This window comes from Poecilia reticulata, linkage group LG1, assembly GCF_000633615.1.
Source record: "Poecilia reticulata strain Guanapo linkage group LG1, Guppy_female_1.0+MT, whole genome shotgun sequence".
Lineage (NCBI taxonomy): Eukaryota > Metazoa > Chordata > Actinopteri > Cyprinodontiformes > Poeciliidae > Poecilia > Poecilia reticulata.
In genome coordinates, this window is record NC_024331.1 from 494,549 (window position 1) to 513,799 (window position 19,251).

At 36.5% G+C, this 19,251-nt stretch overlaps 1 protein-coding gene across 2 annotated transcripts in view; it reads left to right on the plus strand.

Annotated features, from left to right (window-relative positions):
* The window catches only part of LOC103462363 (protein sidekick-1), a 620,157-nt gene that overhangs the window by 433,753 nt on the left and 167,153 nt on the right, over positions 1 to 19,251 (plus strand). Inside the window, exon 7 of one of the 2 annotated variants that reach the window (XM_017305208.1) lies at positions 11,246 to 11,272. The exons of the other annotated variant lie outside the window; for it this stretch is intronic. Within the exon in view, the coding sequence (XP_017160697.1) occupies positions 11,246 to 11,272 (27 nt within the window). The remainder of the gene's footprint in view (positions 1 to 11,245; positions 11,273 to 19,251) is intronic. 2 annotated transcript variants of the gene reach the window in all.

Sequence of the window (19,251 nt, forward strand, 5' to 3'; positions counted from 1 at the left end):
AGGGATCGTTATATATATGTACAGATACAGGGACATTGGGGCACAAACCTGAGCACATTATTGCAGACACGGAGTCAGTCAGCTTGGTTGCTAAAGTTAAATGTGGCTTCCTTTGTGCAGCAGGAGGCTGATGCACTCAACAATTTAATAGCATTTTGTTTGCATTTTCACTGGAGGTACAGCTTGCAGATCAGACATAACATGAATACAGACAACGGTTTTAAGTGCAGAGCGATGAGTCATAATTATAACATCACTTTTCTGTCCTGTTCTTGAGAATTTAATTGGTGAGAGAGATTTGCTCATCTAATGGAAGGAGGATTTGTTGCTTTTTTCACTGTTTAACATAAGATGCTCATCTGTATGGAGGACACAAACTTGTTTGTAGCTAAAAGAATTTGTAGCTAAAAGAATTTTATACCAGTCATTTTATATGTAAAAACATTTAAAATACCAGCCTTTTATATTACGGGCTGGTACTACTGCAGTTCTGCATGAGACATATAATTCTCTGATGTTTACTTGTAACAACAGCTTCTTTCAATGGAATGCTAAGTGTTTTTCCAAACTGTTGTTTACCGAACTGAGAACTTCCTAAGTGGCTCAGTGCAACAAATTTGCTTCAGGTCCAAAATATCAGAGCTGTGAAGTTAGCTCATTTCCTACTTGGCTGAAGTTGACTTATTTTCTTTCGATCCAAAATGATGAAGACATGTTTTTGTAACTAACCAAATGAAGCCCTTCTAGTTCTGTATTTAATGGAGAACAAACACAAGCACAAGTACTTGTCTTTTTCAGTACAAAAGTGGGAATATTTCTAAAATCTGCACAATGAATCACAAAAGTTTTGTAATCACATCAACTGTCCAAAACATGAACATCACAAGGGACTGCTTTGACTGTAATGAATACTAGCTGAAAATCAAGGTACCATGTATGCAGGTTTTCTGTTAGATATTTATTGACGTTAGTTGTTTAACACAGGATACAGCCAACATGGTAAGATGGTGGGTGGTAAGGTGTCTTGGTCATAAAAAAGCTTGTCTTGAAAAAACTGCTGGATGGAGATTTTCTGGACTTAAAAACACTTGCAAAGAACTAAGACTTTTATGTTTTTGGCCTCTTACTTGTAGCAAAATGAAATGTATTATTTTATGCAAAATGTTTTGTCTGGTATGATTTTTTTTCCTCATTGTATCTTTTAACCTTTTTTTTTAATCCCACTTTGACTGTTTTCCACTCTGATGTCAGAATGCTTTGACTTCAGACAGTGAATACGATTATATTTCCATTCACTTGACCATTGTTACTGTCTTTGCTTTTGATCTGAGCTGGCAACAGTTTACAGCATTGTAGACATAGATATCTGTAGGTGTTGTTTAGAGGACATAGTCAGGGGTCTCTGGAATGGTTTCAGAGTGGGAATAGAAAAAGAATAAGTCCTTTAGCAAGTGCAGATTTGATCAAAATCTTTTCACACAGTCTTCAACTGTTAAGAGAAATCCTTATTTCTGTTAGGGTAGATAAAAACAAACAGCAAGCTTTTAAGCTTTTATTCCATAAAAACAGCATTTTTACTTTCTAAGTGCATTTAAGTTTTTTTGTTTTAGTGACACATACACAAAAAAATATAAAATTTAGGAATCCTTGATCTAGCTAAATTTGCTTTTTTCAACATCCTGCAGCCAGATATTTATTAGTTGCACAAAAAATATTTGTTAAGAGACTATAAAAAGTTGTACTGAAGAGGATTAAATAATCTGAAGATTGGTTGGAAGGCTCTTTCTTCAAATTAGTTCAGTGTCAGAACTGAACTAATTTGTGGGCCTCAGAGGTCCAGCACGCATGTAAAAGCACTGCCACAAGAATCACTATACCAGAAGTGTACCAAAAAAGACCAGTTATTTATTTATTTATTTATTTATTTATTTATTTATTTATTTTTTTTTTTACATAAAATCATTATTTTTTCTTTACTTTACCCAAAATGATGTCTCATCGAATGTTGTATGTTCACCAATGTTGACCTATGTTGTATGTTGCCCTTTAACAGTAATCAGTGGTTCAGTATTGTATTGCACCAAATGTTTTGAATTATTGGTGTGTTGAGATGTGTATTGCAGCCTCAAAAGGAAAGCTACCCAACTCTGCCAATGCTAACGGTTTATTCCATTAATTATTATTTCTTCTTTCTGAACGATACTATACAGGAGAGCCTTGCCCATGAAGCAATGGCTTTGGCCTTTAACTCACTGGTATATAGAAAACAGTAGGACTGGGTGAGGTGGAAGCATAAACAGGGAGCAGTAAAATTTCAGATGGAATTAGATGGAGGCCGTTTAAATATCAGTGTCCCTTTATAGCAGAACTACATCATGACAATGCTCTCACAGGCCCTGTTCTGAGACACAGACGATGCGAGGGAGCAACATAAAGCGATTGATTGGATGGCTGAGGAGAACAGCACGAGACAGCTGATTATCCTGCAGCTTTCTGGTTGAAGAAAAGTAAAAAGAAAGGAAAAACATGATTTAATAATGACAGACTGCTGTGCTCTTTTCTCTCATACAGTCCCTTCTCCATCTGGTGTTTCACCCTGAGGTGGTGAAATGCTGAGTGCTCGCTTACAGCTGTACAACATCATAGCCATTTTTGATCTACACCTTTTCACTTTCAGCTTGTAAAATCTTGTGTTTCATTCCTTCCTGACATTTTAGTGTTCTTCATTTACTCCGATGGGATCAGAGGCTTCCATTTTCTTAATCTTCTTCTGTCATAATTTTAACAAAGTTACAGATGTCTTCTGCACAACTTGAATAGATCATTAAGGTCATGATATAAACTAAAGATCTCCATGGAGTTTATGCTTTATTAGATGTCATGTCAGTGGCATTTTTGTTTTATCCTTTTTTTTTTTGCATTTGTTCAGCAATTTTGACACTTTTGTTTGATCTCCCCTTCCATGATGTTTTGTTAGGAGACTATAAAAAGTTGTACTGAAGAGTAAATTAATTTGATTTTATCCCAAATCCACTTTTGAGTGAAGACATCAATTTAAGAACAAATAAATAAGTCTGCCTGATAGGAATCTGAATCTAACTCAAAGGGAAGGAAAATTAAAAACACATGAGCTCATTGTTTTTGACAGCTATAGGAAATGTGAAAACCTAGCAACATTTGGGATTGGGTGCAAAATGACAGGCGATAACTTGTACCTGTACGTACAAATTATCTGTAAGTGCATGGAAGACTGAGCCATGCATTTTATCTTTATGTGTATGTGAGGAAAGAAGCTGGTAGGTCATGATGATGACTGACATGGTAAATGGGAAAGTATGGAAGTAAATATGTGCCATCAGAATTTGAATAAAAAATGCATCTGAAACTTGAATGTTGTGTATTTGCGCTTTTTCAATTTCAAAATTAATTCAGAATATAATTTTGACGTAAAAAAAAAATTCAGTGTCATTATTTATACATGTTTGCAATTTTCATTTGTTAAAAAAATTCACATTCCTATTTCAAAGTGATGAATTTTTCAATATATATATTTTTCAGTGTTAAAAAATTCAGCATATAAAAAAATTCAACTTTAAAAAATTCAAATGCAACATTTTCAGTGTCCTAAAAATTCAACTTGCTCAAATTCGCTGTCTCAAATTCAGCGTCTAAAAATTTGCTGTACAAAAATGGCAAGGTTACTTCATGTCACAGACATTAGCAATCGTCAGATTTCAACACCCAGCCAATCACATGACCCAAGCGTCATACTGAAGAAATACCAGCATCACCGAGGCCAGCGACCACGGAGGCGAACGCAAACCCAACCACAACGGTGAGTCTATGCTTTCATATTTCTGTATTATATTTTATTTTGCACATGAAGTTTGATACATGATCTTAAAGCTTGATTTAAAACATGGGTTTGGGCCGTTGTTAATCTTACACCATGTAATGCTGGCATATTAGTTCTCGCTACCCTAACCCTTAACAAACGAAAATTGCAAACATGTATAAATAATGACGCTGAATTTTTTTTTAGGTCAAAATTATATTCTGAATTAATTTTGAAATTGAAAAAGTAAGCACAAATATACAACATTCAAGTTTCAGATGCATTTTTTATTCAAATTCTGATGGTACATATTTACTTCCATAGGAAAGGTCAACTGGTGCTAGTGTTTGGTACAGACAGGTAGACAGCCGGAAGTTGTTACCTTCCCAGAGTTTGCATTGATACAGAGGGAGAATTCTGAGTCCATGACAGGATTTGGCTTCAATGGAGAGGAGGATTAAAGAACAGAACTGTTAAACAACATAAAATCCATGGATTGATAGTAAAAATCTTACATCTGTACTACATCTGTTAGTACAGATGTAAGATGTACTAACATCTTACATCTGCATACAGAGCTGCTCTGTGTGCAGCTCTGTGTGCAGCTGTGCAGAGCTGTGCACACAGAGCTGTGCAGATTCATCTCAGTGTAAACTACATTTATACTGAGATTCTAATCTCAGTGTAAATGGAGTTGTAAGAGAAGACATCTTTGCTTAGCTCCAGTCTCTATAACAAGTTATATAGATTGGAAATATTTTTAGTTTTCAATGTACCACCAACCCCTTTTAGGAATCCAATATGGTTGCCTTAAAAATGAATGATAGCTACACTGTAAAACATTGTTAGTCCTTTAATTTACAAATTAATATTCAAAAGCTTCCTATTAAGTCGGCTTTCTAACATGAGTTAATTCATTATTGACAAGCTTATAGATAGTAAGGAATATTTATAATTACAAGTTCAACACTGGAAAACACAAACTTAATTCTGTTTTAAAAAACTTTAAAAACACTCAAGTTGAGATTAAGAGTTAAGAGGTGAGTTTTTACAGCACACAGTTAAAAGAACATTTATTTGCAATTCTGACAACTTGCATTACAGAAAGTATTTTTTCGCAGTACTAACTAGGCTTTGTTTATTGAACATGTGTGCAATACAAAAGTCAAAACAAAGCATTTCAATGTTAGTATCAGGGGCGCGGTAAAGGGGTGAAAAGTAATGACGAATCTAGGGGCCCTGACCAGTAGGGGGCCCTCCACAATTTAATTTATATTTAATATATTTTATTTAATTTATATTATATAAAATTTATATTTTGTTCATAGACATAAAATAAAAAAATCAGGGTCCTGTCAAATACAAAATTAATCATATTGTATTTTCAAAGATTGTTTTTAGCAATAAAAGTTTAATATTACCCATCCCAGACCAAAAAACACATTCGTTTTTGCCCTGAACTCCCCCCTGGATCTGCATGAAATGGTTCGTTCCTGGTTGGAGCTGCAGACAGTAGAAGCTGATGCTGAATGCAGCGGCTTCTGTGTCAGTTAATATGGTAAGAAATGTTATAAAATCAGGTTTTCAAAAACAAAATAGAGAGAGGGAGAGAGAGAAAAAGGCAAGAGTGTTAATTTATAACCCAGTTTTTCTCCAAGAGAGGTGGGTAGACTGCGTGAGATTATCAACCATTTAGCATAATTAGCTTAGCTACAAACTACTGTTTGCCTCCATTCCACTAGCATTTAATGAATTAAGGAAAAAAAATACCAACATATTCATATATTTAACTTGTTCCTTACCTTTTACCGCTTAACAGATGAGTGAGTGAGCAGAAGCTCTAAAACACATCCCTCCTGACCCATCCTCTCCTGAGTGAAATTAAAGCTGCAGTATGTAACTTTTATATAAATATTTTTTTTCACATATTTTTTAAAACTGTCATTATGTTGTGACAGTAAGGTATGAGAGGTAATCTGTGAAAAATCTATTTCCTCTGCCTTCTCCCGGTGCTAGAAACAATCAGTCAGTCGCAGGAGAGTTTTAGTGCTGTCAATCACAATCTCATGTGGTGCTGCTCATCCTTCCTCTCCCTCGATTTGTGCCGTGCTGCACAGAGCTGTGAAGATTCAAACTGTGAATGCTCAGCTTAGTTAGCATAGCTACCAACGATGGCAGATAAACAGTTTCTTGTAATGATATGTTGTTTCTCTCCCATTAGCATAGCAGTGAGTGAATGAGGGTAACTGACAGTGCTAAGAGCGTCCTACTGGTTCTGATTGTTTGTTTTGGTCAGAACGGTGCATTACTTTAACGAGTAATAGTAATTTAGGACGGAGATGGAGGAGATTGATTGTTTTCACAGATTAACTGTCTCATAACAAACTGCTATGACATCGTGACAGCTTTAACAAATATGGAGAAAACATGTTTTATTAAAGTTGTAGCTTGAATAAAATGCAACTACATTGCATCCTTAGAAGTCTGGATTGTTTTATGTGTAGTTGCACTTTGCTTCTGACTGTTGCTCATGGGGAGAGACATTTCAGTAATCTAAAACTAATAGAAAAAATTAAACAACCTACTTGCATACTGGATGATGATTGTTGGATTTTAAATTCATGAGCAGTAAATATTGTGCTATATGTGAGTATCAGTATTGAACCAAAGAAAGCAAGGCAGATGCAAGTCTTTAAAATTGTGAGGCTTTTTATGGGTCAGATAGACTCAAAAAATTGTAACAGCAGCTGCGCGGGGGGCCCAAATAAATTTTTTTTTGTCAGGGGGCCCAAGATTTCTTGCAGCGCCCCTGGTTAGTATTGCTAAAAGTATTCTAGTCATATCAGTTAGTAAAACCCACTTCCATGTCATGATTATGTGGCACATTGAACAGTCTGTCACATAAAGCAGCAATAAAATGCACTGAAATGGTCAAAGTCTGAAAATATGTAAAAATGTTAAATGAATGAATCACTTCACAATTCATGTCAAACTTAAAAAGACAGACACAATGCTGCCTACTTGTAAAGGAGCTAATTGAAGATAGAATTTTAACATTAAATCTATGAGGAATTGTCTTCTTCCATCTAAGGTCAAAACCTTATCCAGTTTGTCTGTATGCATGTGGATAGACAAGTCTATAAATGTGGCAGTATTATAAATTGGAGCATTGCAGTTGTATAACTACTGTTGAGAAGTTAAAATATGTGTGTGAATGTGTGCTTTAGAGCAAGGAAAAGGAACAAAGAGAAAGGAGGGTAAGATTGACAGGGTAAATTGGAATGGTTGGGGTCTTCAGGTTGAACTCTGGGTTTAAAACAGCCATGGGAAAAAGAAAAGACTCAAACATGTTTCTAAAAAAGGCATGCTTTAGCTGAGGGAAATATGGCACTGGATGCCAATGTATATGGATGAGTAGAGCAAAGAGAAGCAGAGCAAAACAGTGCTTTAAAAAAAAGGGAACACATGTAGTTGGGTGGGGAATGAAGCCCTGTGGGTGTGTTTGTGTATTTGACTGATTGTTGAGAAAGATAAGTGACCTATAGCTGTAAACTCAAGGGTCAACACCTGCTCATGTCAGCGGGGAATGGACATGACACATGCAACAACATTTACACACAGATAGAGGGAGACAGGTGGGGCATGAAAAAAGGCGAATTGAAAAGAAGAACCCCACCACAGATAAACACCAAGTTGTGCAACATCAAACTCACAATGGCGAGCCCACAGAGGACTTGGTGACCTGCTTGTTGCATCTCCTTTGGGCATCTGAATACACAACAGCGAATTTATGAATATAAATGGGACAGACACAGGCCCACACTAATATTTTCACATCACTTCGAACTGTATTTTAAACACATCATGTTAATAATGGATATTACGGTGACTCATCGCCTTTTATAGACGGGGCTTCCCACCTGGCTGTGGTTGTTCTGTTTCCTAAAACACATATAGTTAGGAACACTGATTTAGACTGTGAATAATTCAGGGGTCTTCAAAGGCTTTTAAAAACAGATAGAGACAGGAATATTAGTGGGAAATTGGATTCCGCTCCAAAAACATCTGATGTTTGTGTTGAGAGGACACACAAACACACACATGCACACACACATTTCGCTCTGTCTGCCATCCCCTTGTTTCCTCTTTGTTTCTCTGCTTCTGTTTGGAACTGAGATGACTCAGAATAACATGTCATTACAACGTAGTCACAAAGCAGTCTGCTCTCCAGACCAAATCCTGCCTCTTCCTTTTTGTATTTGTCCTTTTAGACTCTCCTATATAACATTTACCAGTAATGCAACATGACAACACACATAATGCACCCACGTTAGAAAAAAATATCTGTTTGGTTTGAAGCAAAAAATCTGTTTGTTCAATTATATTTTTGAGAGCTAATAGCTAACCTTCTTTGCCAATATTAGGACAAAGTATTTGTTAGTAATAATGGGAAAGTTTTAATAATTTTTTTATTATATTTTAAACTCAGACAATTTTATCCAATTCATCTACACAATATTCTATAAACATTAGAACATTACTTACAATATTTATTGCATAGTTATTAATATTAACATGTAATAGCTTGACTATGCTGAGTAAACATATTTGTCACACTTAGATTCTAAATTTCTCAAAATTTTGATTACAACTCCAAATAATTGAATTCAGATTTTCTGATCAGTATGGCCAAGTGTGTTCAAATCCACTGTCAGGAATAACTTTCTCTGGTTTGGACAAGAACCAGGAGGCGCACGGCGTCGAGTCGAGACATTGGGTACCTTTTCTTCATTTAAAGCAAGAATCCACAGGTTACAACTCGCAGGCAAGTACTTGCAACTGAATCCAGACTTACACAGATGAAAACTCAGACAGGACTAAGATGAGACTACCGCGCCTAAACCACGGTGCGCTCAATTTAAATCACAGAGAAAACAGGTGCAGGTAATAACTAATCAGTGGCTAATGGGGAATATACACAGAAAACTAGACAGCAAACACAGGAAACTACTAGAAGCCAAAATAGACCCTGACTACAGGGAGAATTATACAGAAAAACACAGAAAAAACCCCACACAAAAAACAACATCATAAAATTCACTGGCCTTCCACTGCAAACACCATGACAGAATACCTGTGCAATAAGATCCAGGGCTCCAAAATCAATGTCTGACATAAAAAATGTGCTTCTGGAATCTTGGTCAAAATGTTCTGTAATTCACTCATAAACTTTGTGTAAATCCCTCCCAGAAGAGTTGAAGCTGTTATAACTGCAAATGTTTGGATGACTTCATATTTAATCCTATGGATTAACGATGGGGCATAACTCAAGCTCTTGTGTATGCATCACACAACATAATCAACCCAGAAGGTTCAGAAGTAAATTTATGTACAAAAGCAAATATCTGAGATGTCAGGAAAAAAAAGTTTAATAATGATTTGGAGCTGTTGCTGATCAGGCAATCAAGAAATTGTAATGGTCAATATATGAATGACATCCAACTTTTTAAAATGTTTGAATTATTAAAGATTATAGAACAACCATTCATTTAGCATTTAGGCTCCAACCATTTAGGCATTTAGGCTCCACTTCATCTCCAAGTTGGCCAACATAATCTTGTCTTCTAGCATGCCAGGGAATATACAACCATGAAGGACTACAGGGTGGTGTGTAGGATGATGAGGGGCAGACTGGAGGAAGGCAACAGCACAGGTACACAGACTGCAGAGTGATACAGGAAACTTACTGCTTGTTCTGTGGAGGATGTGGAAGATCGCCACAGCTCAGGTTAACTGGCTGAACTTGCCTACAGTCCTCGCATTATTTCCTTTGTAAGTAGGATGGGGTTGTAAAATGAAACAGATGAGTGCAGTACAGGACTGTCTGGAAAAATCAAGAAAACTATGATGTAAATAAAAGCATCATATTACTGTTATTTTGAGTTTATTTTCTTTCCATCCATCCATCCATCCATCCATCCATCCATCCATCCATCCATCCATCCATCCATCCATCCATCCATCCTTTTCATTGATCACAGAGGACTGTGATCATTTATTTGTCCATCTGTCTATTTTTTCTGTTTATTTCAAGGACTTCCAAAAGGTAAAATGACATTTCTATGTATTTATTCTATGGGTTTTTATATTTTCTATATATATTTTTATATATACATCTTCCAAACATATCCAATCCAGATACTTAGTTGGGCTCTAATTTTTTGTGTTTTGTAACATGTATTAAATTACCGTTAGCTGCTGTTTTCAGTTTACATTTTGCTGGTGTTTATGGGATAATATAAGACTGGGATATTAGTACATGTACTGCAGTTAACCAGTTATGTTTTAGATGAGTAGATGGATAGATAGATAGATAAATGACTTTTCATTCTGCAGTGAGTTAATTTTAACTTATAAATGGGAGAACATATCCATGTGATGACACATCAAAGGGAAAGGACCCCACCCTGCAGCTGTACTACATTTAAAAATATATAATGTTTTAAAACTCCTAATAGTAACTCTTATTGAGCATATTTTGCTGTCAGAACTCAGGAGGATGTTGTTATCTCTAAAGTACTTCTCACATTTTACCTCCCACTCTTTGAGTCAATGACAACGAAATATAATCCTAAACATGTTGGGGTTTTTTTTGTTTGTTAATTTTTACAGTTGGGAGAAGTTTCATGTTTTGGTTATTGTCTTAAAATTATTCATTTCAAACAGAAGTGACAAGAAGTCTTGAACGGTTATTGTTAACTTTTTTTTCCCACAAACCACGTTTCCAGCATTGCAGGGTTAAGTGAGACTGAGTGGCTTAACGGAGGTGTGAGGAGAAAGTATTCTGATAGTAGAATAGCCAGTGTAGATCTTCTGCTACTAGAATGTTGTTTCAATCTTTTCAGGAACTATAGCCATGCCTTCTTCTAAGTTGTGACAAATCAGGAAGCAATACAAACACTGAAATATAAAAGGAAGGAGGAGAAGAGTGAATGAAGGAGAACTATGGTAGCTGTCAATTGATGGATGAGCTGCAAACAGTTAGTCTTCCTCTGGACTCTGTGATAACATAGCATCCTCATTTTTGCTCCATCTGTTTCTCTCTGTCATCCATTTCTCTGCCATTTATTTTTTGGCTGTATTTATTTTTCCTGTTTCTCTCTGAAAGAGGCTCCTTATGCAGTTTTCCTCTCAAGCTTTTAGATGTCTTTAAGGGTCTGATTTGTGAACTCTGGTCTAGGCTGTTTTTTTCTTTTGCTTCTTTTTATGCTAAACATGTCTTCCTACTATGCCCTGAGGAAATATTACAAATCTAAATTATATCTCTCACAGTGTTCCTTTTTGTCCAGTAGTTATTTTCTCTAACATATATATTTTGTCCCCATCTCATTCTCTCTGGCTGACGGACAGTTGGCAAGAAAAACCGTGGGTTAACAGGTAACAGACCATTTACATTTTCATTTACTCTCCTGCTTTCAGTCTCTGAATCATTTGATCTTTGTGTATGTAAACAGAAACAAATATTGTCATGATCCAAAGCATCCAGCAGAAGGTCAGAGGTGAGCGACTATTAGCTAACAGCCAAAAAGAAGGTCACAATGGCAACATAGGATGAGAGCTTTTTTTCATAGGATGTGAGAAAAGCTCATTCTCTGAACCTTTTCTGGTGCCAAGTGAAAACAAACTCTTTGCAAAACTGTATGATATATGAAACATTTTGAAGTCTCTTTGAGCTACATGAGCTTATTATAGTTACTAAAAACATATTTTGGAAAAGGAAAGAAGGAAAAAAACAGATTTTCTGCACAGGAGATATTTATTAAGTGTAATGCACCTTAAGTTATGTGATGTATAAAATGCAAAAGAAGCACAAAACTACATGGCTAGGGGGTGCAATGTTAATTAATGCTGATGAATTTAAATTATTTTAATTATATTCATAGTGAAATAAAAGGTGTCCATAGCATGAGACCAATCTTAAAAAACGCACCTTCGACAATTTTTAGAACCTGTGATAAAACGCCACAAAAATTCTGAAAATAAGATCATTCTTTGTTTTTAAAGTGCTGGTTTTCTGAAAGTAATTTTGAGGCTTTTAAACACTTCTACCATCGTGGTACCTTGAAACTGGAAACCACCCATATTTGCAATCAATTGTACCATCCTATAAACAAAACATGAATAAGTGTACTTCAGTTTTCTTATGGGTGATTTCCATCAACTGATGACAGTACAATATGGATGTCCACAATACAATCTGTAAGAGGAAAAAAATAAATAAATAAAAATAAATAAACAGCAAATGTTTGAAACCATTTCTATCCCACCAAGCAAATTTTACTTAAACAGACACAAAATACGAGGGATGTCTACTGATTTCTAGAACTGATTGAACACTGGTTGGGATTGATTAAAGGTTTTTGTTAGGAGTAAATTGGATGAGAGAGATGGGATAAAAAAGTCAAACTTTTCAAAGTTTCTTAAATATCGATAGAAAACATAGATATGGATTTCAAATTTGAAGAAATGCTTCTGAATCATGGTTATTTTTTCCCTCCGACATTCTTTCCAAAAGTACAGAAAAAAGTTAAAGAATATGTTGTTACTGGATTCCTCTCAGCTGCACAGTGGCGTAGTTGGTAGAGCTGTTGCCTTGCAGCGAGAAGGTTCTGGTCTGGGTTCGATTCCCAGCCCAGGCCTTTCTGCATGGAGTTTGCATGTTCTCCCTGTGCATGCGTGGGTTTTCTCTGGGTACTCCGGTTTCCTCCCACAGTAAAAAAAAAAACCCATGACTGTCAGGTTAATTGGCCTCTCCAAATTGCCCCTAGGTGTGAGTGTGTGTGTGCATGGTTGTGTGTCTCTGTGTTGCCCTGCGACAGACTGGCGACCTGTCCAGGGTGAACCCCGCCTCTTGCCCGGAATGTTAGCTGGAGATCGGCACCAGCACCTCCTGACCCCACTAAGGGACAAGGATGTAAAGAAAATGGATGGATGGATTCCTCTCCTTGCTCTTTATGAAAGTATAGTTATTAGGACAGATACAGGCTACAATTTCTAATTCTTACAATTTATATGTTATATGATGTAGAAAAATGTGTTCAATTACCTGTGGGACTCAATTCTCTGCTTGACAAATTTTGTATCTGATCATCATTTAAATCGTTCCTGGCTTCTGGAAAGTATTTGATGTGTTTTTAAATCTGACAGAATCAAACCAAAAAGTAAAAATGTGTTCAAGCCAAGGTCCGATTCATTCTTTCAAACCACAAATATCTTGGCTTTTTAAAATTATTTAGAATAATGATCAGAGTATATTATAGTGACATTCAATCTATCACTTGGCTTTCCTCACTTTTTACCAAATCAAGCTGTGTCAAAACTGGGCAGCAATGACTCCTACTTCACCTCAATAGAAAAAAACATTGAATCATATTAGACATGTCCTGCAGGTATTTCAGAGGCCAAGGTTGGCCTTTTGAAGTATGAAATTTGAACAGGAGCTGCAATTGTATCAGCAGCAGGTGAGAACGTAGCCTCCAGGTGTTAAGACAGCCAGCCTAGCACTGAGAGTTTAAGTACTCTGCAAAATGAAAAAGGTCTATAGCAGTGTTTCTCAACCTTTTTTGGGCCAGCGCCCCCCTAGCCTTTATCCAGGTCCCTCACAGGTCCCTCACTGCCCCCCACCAAAGAATTTGCAGGCTACTTTGCACTGACAATTATTTTATCATTAATATTACTATCACTATTGTAGATGTTTTGATTTTTATGCTTGTTTCTGTATTTATCATCAAAAATAATTTCCCAGAGAACAAAAAAGTCATGGGAATAGAAATTATTTTCACAGGTGTCTACAAAAAAATGCAATGAACATTCAAGTTAAAATTGGTAGGCCTTGCAGCAGCCAATCAGAGTGGAAAAAAATATTCTTATTTTGTGCCATTTTCTTGTTATGTTAAATATTGCACAAAATGACCAGACAAAAGATGTACAACATGCCAGTTTAAACTTTGAACTATTTGCAAAACGACTGAGCTCTGCAACATTAAAACATGGATAGAACTGTAAGTACATTAATCATAGCTCTTCTTCTCTTCAGTGTTTCTGTCGGTTTCTGGTGGTGCAGCTCTGTGCTGCCTTCAGGAGAATGGGACATCAGAGTATCATCCATAAACTTTCACCCACATGGCATTTATTGTGCAAACCAGAKCTTTCAGTGGAAAAACAAAAGTTCCAGGTCCTTTTAATGCCATACAAATATGAGACAGAAACATGGATTATATCTTTATATAGACCTGTCTATTGATTTATGGATTAATAGTTTTACTGGACAGAAATGACAAAGAACAGTCATCAGCCTCATGACATTAACACTGACATGAAAAATAATATTGAAGAAATAAATATATCAAAATCTAATTAAAAACATAAATAAGTGATAAGTTCTTTACTGTTATGGTCCGTAAGATATATTTATTCTCAGTACTAGATATGGTCTCAACAAACCCACGGCACTTCAACAATATTATTTTATCTTTTATCTGGAAATAGTGTCTGTTTATTGCCATACAGACCTCTGTATTAATTATTGCTCAAAAGGTCTTGCCATACCAGTTTATTCCTCTGTATTTACTTTAGTTTCTTAGTTTATTCTTGCATTTTGTTCTTCATTCATTTCCATTTAGTTTCATTTGATTAGTATTATCCTCTCTTGGTTTATTGCTATGTCCACTTTAGTTTCTTTCCTGTTGCTAGATTTATTTTATCGTTTATTAACGCGCACCATCAGCAATCTTCACTCATCACCTGCTGCGCCACCCAATCAACACATGATGTGTTTCACTGTTCAGCGTCGGATTCTGTTTTTATGCCATAATTCACATCTAGTTTGTTGCTCCGTTTTATGTCCCGCTTCTCCTGTTTMAGAGTTTTGCGYAATGTGCTCGTCTTTTTTTTTTTAAGCCCCTAAGGTGCAGGGCGGTCGGGAAGCGTATCGATGGGGAAAAGGCAGACTGACATAAACCTTTTAAAACAACGGAAACCATTTCTGCATTCTGATTATTGAAATTTAAAAGTGCTGTGGTACCGTTGTTCTATCACACTGTTTCATACCGGACCACTTACAGCTCCGGTGTTAACGCTATAAAATGAATGCTCTCTATCGTGGTATCATGGAGGGATTTCTTTATTTAAATGGGTTCATTTTTCAGAGGGATACACAGTGAGGGTGTCGTGATTTTAGCTACCAGTAGCAGGAGAACGGAGCTGCGCCAAGAAGCTAACAGAAGCTAACAAACACTGAATAGAAGAAGAGCTGCCATCGATACAGTTGCAGCCAAGCATGGTTTAATGTTACACAATACAGTTTTACCAAGTTGCTCAAAATCTAAACTGGCATTGTTGTGCATTTAAGGTGTAAAGTTTACCTTCGACCAAACGCCCCCCAAAAGAATCCCAGCGTCCCCCTTTTGTAAAAATGTCCGCCAGCGCCCCCTGCTGTCCTCTGAATGCCCCCTGGGGGGCGGTACCGCCCACATTGAGAACCGCTAGTCTATAGGATATATTGGGCTTTGCAGTTAGAACCATGAGAGTGTGGTAGCAGACTCAGTCTGACTGCCTTGGCTCATATGGGTCACATTATTCTTCTTCATCATCCTAACTCCTGGCTAATAAAAGTGTCACAGGAATGTCTTTCACTCACAGAAGCAGTTAGAAAAGAACAATGTACAGTCCCCCTCCACACAGTTATTGACATGCCTGGTAAAATGTGTCAAAGGCTTGGAAATAATTTCAGCTTTTATTGCAGAAACAATCTTTTTTTAAGCATTTTTTTAAAAACTCAACCATCAATTGGACTGCATTTATACAGTCCAATTGATGCAATTAATTTTTGCATTTATACAATGGCAAAAATTAAAACATTAAAAAATAATTGTCTTAGCACAATCAAAGGTGCCACATTTATTAGGACATCAAAAATATATTTAAAATAAAAATACTGAAATTAATGTTTTGTTTTTTTTACTTAGTCTTTACCTGATGAGGAATGTCAAAGAGAAGTAGGATTGCGATGTCGGTATTAAGGTATACGGAAGTTTTAAACTGTCATGGTTTCAACATAATCCAAATTTTCCGTCATGCTTTCTTTGGTTTATACTCCTATAAATAAGAAGCTAAATAAAATGTTAGAGAGATCAGCGGGTCCTCTGACTGCATTTAGTATTTGAGGTCCCAATCCTTCTTTATCTTCAAATGTAGGCTAAAGAAGTCAGGGTTCCCCCACCAGTAACGGTGCCAGTAAAGCCGGATTAAGCTAGGGTTACAGTTGATGCATAGAACTGGGTGCGTGGCAGTGCCATCCCACTGACCTCACACGCTATTACTTATAAATTATGATGCCTGCTTGTGAACCTTCAAAACTTATGTAAATTTCTGTAACTGGGGCAGTTCACCAGAGGTGATATGTTCCTGCTCCACCACAGAGCTATATGTGACACCAGAAAGTAAAATTTTAATGTAGAATTGTATTGTGATACTTATTGAAACCTTTCAACAAAGTAAAAATATATGAGGATATTTTTTATCCATATTTCCCAGCTCTATGTATACCACACTGAAAGTTAAATTCCAATTCCAGCATTCGGTTTTCTGGTAATCTGTGGAACCTACAGGTACTTTAACACAACTGTTGTATCAGCGTTTTAATGTTAATATTTTGTACAATGTTATAAAATGTACATACAAATGTAGAAATTGAAATTTATAATAATAAACGTGTAAGGCACATTTCACTAATGTGAAAAGCAAATGGGCTAAATTAAACACATCCAAGCCATCAGCTTTCATTTCTTTTCTCTACTGTGTCAAATAGAAGACAGGTAAGCAACAAGTAGACATACATGCTGTTGCGCCACTGTAGTGCTGCTAAAATGTCGTCTCATTGTGTTAGTTTGGGTTTTGTTTAGCACCTTAAAATCTGGCCAAATAATGAAGTGATAATTGAGCCCCATGGAGATATTAACTCCTGCTCTGCCTCACCATACCTGCTACATGTTTTTTTTTCTAACTACTTCCCGTTCCTCACACAACTTGTATGAAGTGACAATAGGTTTCTGAGTTGGCAGCTGAAGGAAATAATACACCTTTCTCCATCCACTCTCTGTATTTCTGGTTGCCTGTGTCTGCCTCCCTTTGGGCTTGGATCTGCAACTCTGTGCCATGTGGCATTGTTTTAGAAAGCTGCATGTCTTGGCTTGTGTTTTTTCTTTATATTTTTTTTTATTGGCATTCTGAGGCAAGGGTGCTCTGACGATGACACTTAGTTGTCAGCATGCAGCATTAATGAGCACCATGACATGCAAAGAGACACTCACCTCATTTCTTGAGCTTCTGCAGTATCCTCTGGGGAGATCAGCAAAGAATCACTTTTTCCTCTTCATTTACTTTTTGTGTACACAGCAAAAACTACTCTGTAAAATCTTAATTTTTTACATCTGGTTTTCAGATTGCTTTCATCTGTCACTTTTTCTTTTTTTTGCTTCTCATTCTCCTTTCATTTAAACTTTGTCTCTTTGCTGTATATGTGGTGTCAGTGTGATATGTGTTAGCTGGCTGTGAATCCTGCAGACACATATCTGACAACTCTATTAATACACAGTCAGCTAACACCAGCCTTCTCCTGTGTGCATTTGTCTGTGTGTGTGCGTGTGTGTGTGTGCAAACTGATGCGTGTGTGCATGTGTGTGTGTGTGTGGGTGTGCTTGCGTGTGTGTGAGTGTGAACTCAGCCCTCAGCCAATCCCTCTGCTCTCAAGGTCTCTGCAGAGATTTGTCTAAAAGGCTTAAAACACACAGATCTCCAGTCACAGAAAGATCATACACACACTCAGGCGCCTTCTCTCTGACAGTATTGGGAGTTGACTGACAGATTTAATAGGCGAACAAGCTGTAATCTGAGAGAATCCATTCAACGATGGATTACATTCTAATCTCTGGATGGAGTAGCCTTTCATCTCTTCCTGTCTCTGAGTTCATCTCTATATATTCTGTCCTAAAACTCCATCTATCATTTTTCATTAATTTTCTCTGTTTTATTGTACAGTTTTTCAGATACAGAATTCTCCACACCCTCACACAGCTGTGTCAGTGTGTTGCTGTCAATCAGCAATGATTACACTGATGAGAGAGCATTGTAATGTCACAGGGCTTTGCAGCCTCTTTTGTGATGAATTTTTAACTACAACTAAGAACAAGGACATGCAGTTACTTACAAAATGCTTAAAGGTTTTTTTCCCCCTTCCTGTCATCACTTGGTAGTTTATTTTAACTACTCACTCTCTTTAAAAACATTTTCTAAAGTTACAACTTGACACAAGTTTTCCAGAATGATAACCTGAGGTCTCTAAATAAAAATTTACAGATGAGCCTACATATATTGATACCCCTGGCAGAGTTTGTTGTAATTTTTTTTTCCTTCAATCAACAGAAAATGAAGCAGGCATTTCTCAACACATGATAAACAAAGCAAAATAACTGCCATTTTTAAAATCTCCTATTTGCATTTCACTTAAAAATGCCAGCCAGACATGATCTCTACCTTCAGAAAATCATGAGAATCTACTTAGCATTAGATCCATGTTTTTTCCCAGTGGATTTAAAAAAAATGCATTTCAAACAATCATGTTGGTAAAAAAGATGATTTTAAACCTAAATATGCCAGGGATAAGAACAAATGTGTGCTTAATGATATGTAATCAGATTTGTTTAATAGAGAAAATCAGTAATTCTTTTAACTTTTAAAATAATCTGTTTGCTAATGAAAACATGTAAAAAAAATACTTAAAGAGAAAATTAGTTGTGGTTACCCTATCAATGCACATATTGTTCAGATTGAAACACCGTTTTGTCAGGAATGGTGGGTGGAAGTGGTGAGGAATGAACGCTGAGACCCAGGTAAGATGATGAATTTGATGGATCTAATGATAATAATGCTCGGTAATAGATGTTATGATGTCCTTCAACTGACTTGAAGGACATCATAAGAGCGAACACAAACCAGGACTTAGCAGTTCTACTGGCGCGTGACGACAAACGCAGACAACATTAGACAATTGACAAGGATCCCACGAGGAATACAGACAACAGGTGAGACTAAATACACTGGGAGGGTAATCACAGGAACGAGACACAGCTGGGATCAATCAACGGGGAAGACAGGACAGAGACTCACAGGGAAACAGGACTAAACACAGAAAATCTCAAAATAAACACACAGAAACACGGATCATGACACTTTTTACAGTTTGAAAACAGCATCAGCTATGGATAGTTCCAACTTATTGCTTGTATGCTCAAGATTTTATTCACTAATTGAATAAATGAAAAGGGGTAACACTCCTGTAGTTGCACACAATGACTTTT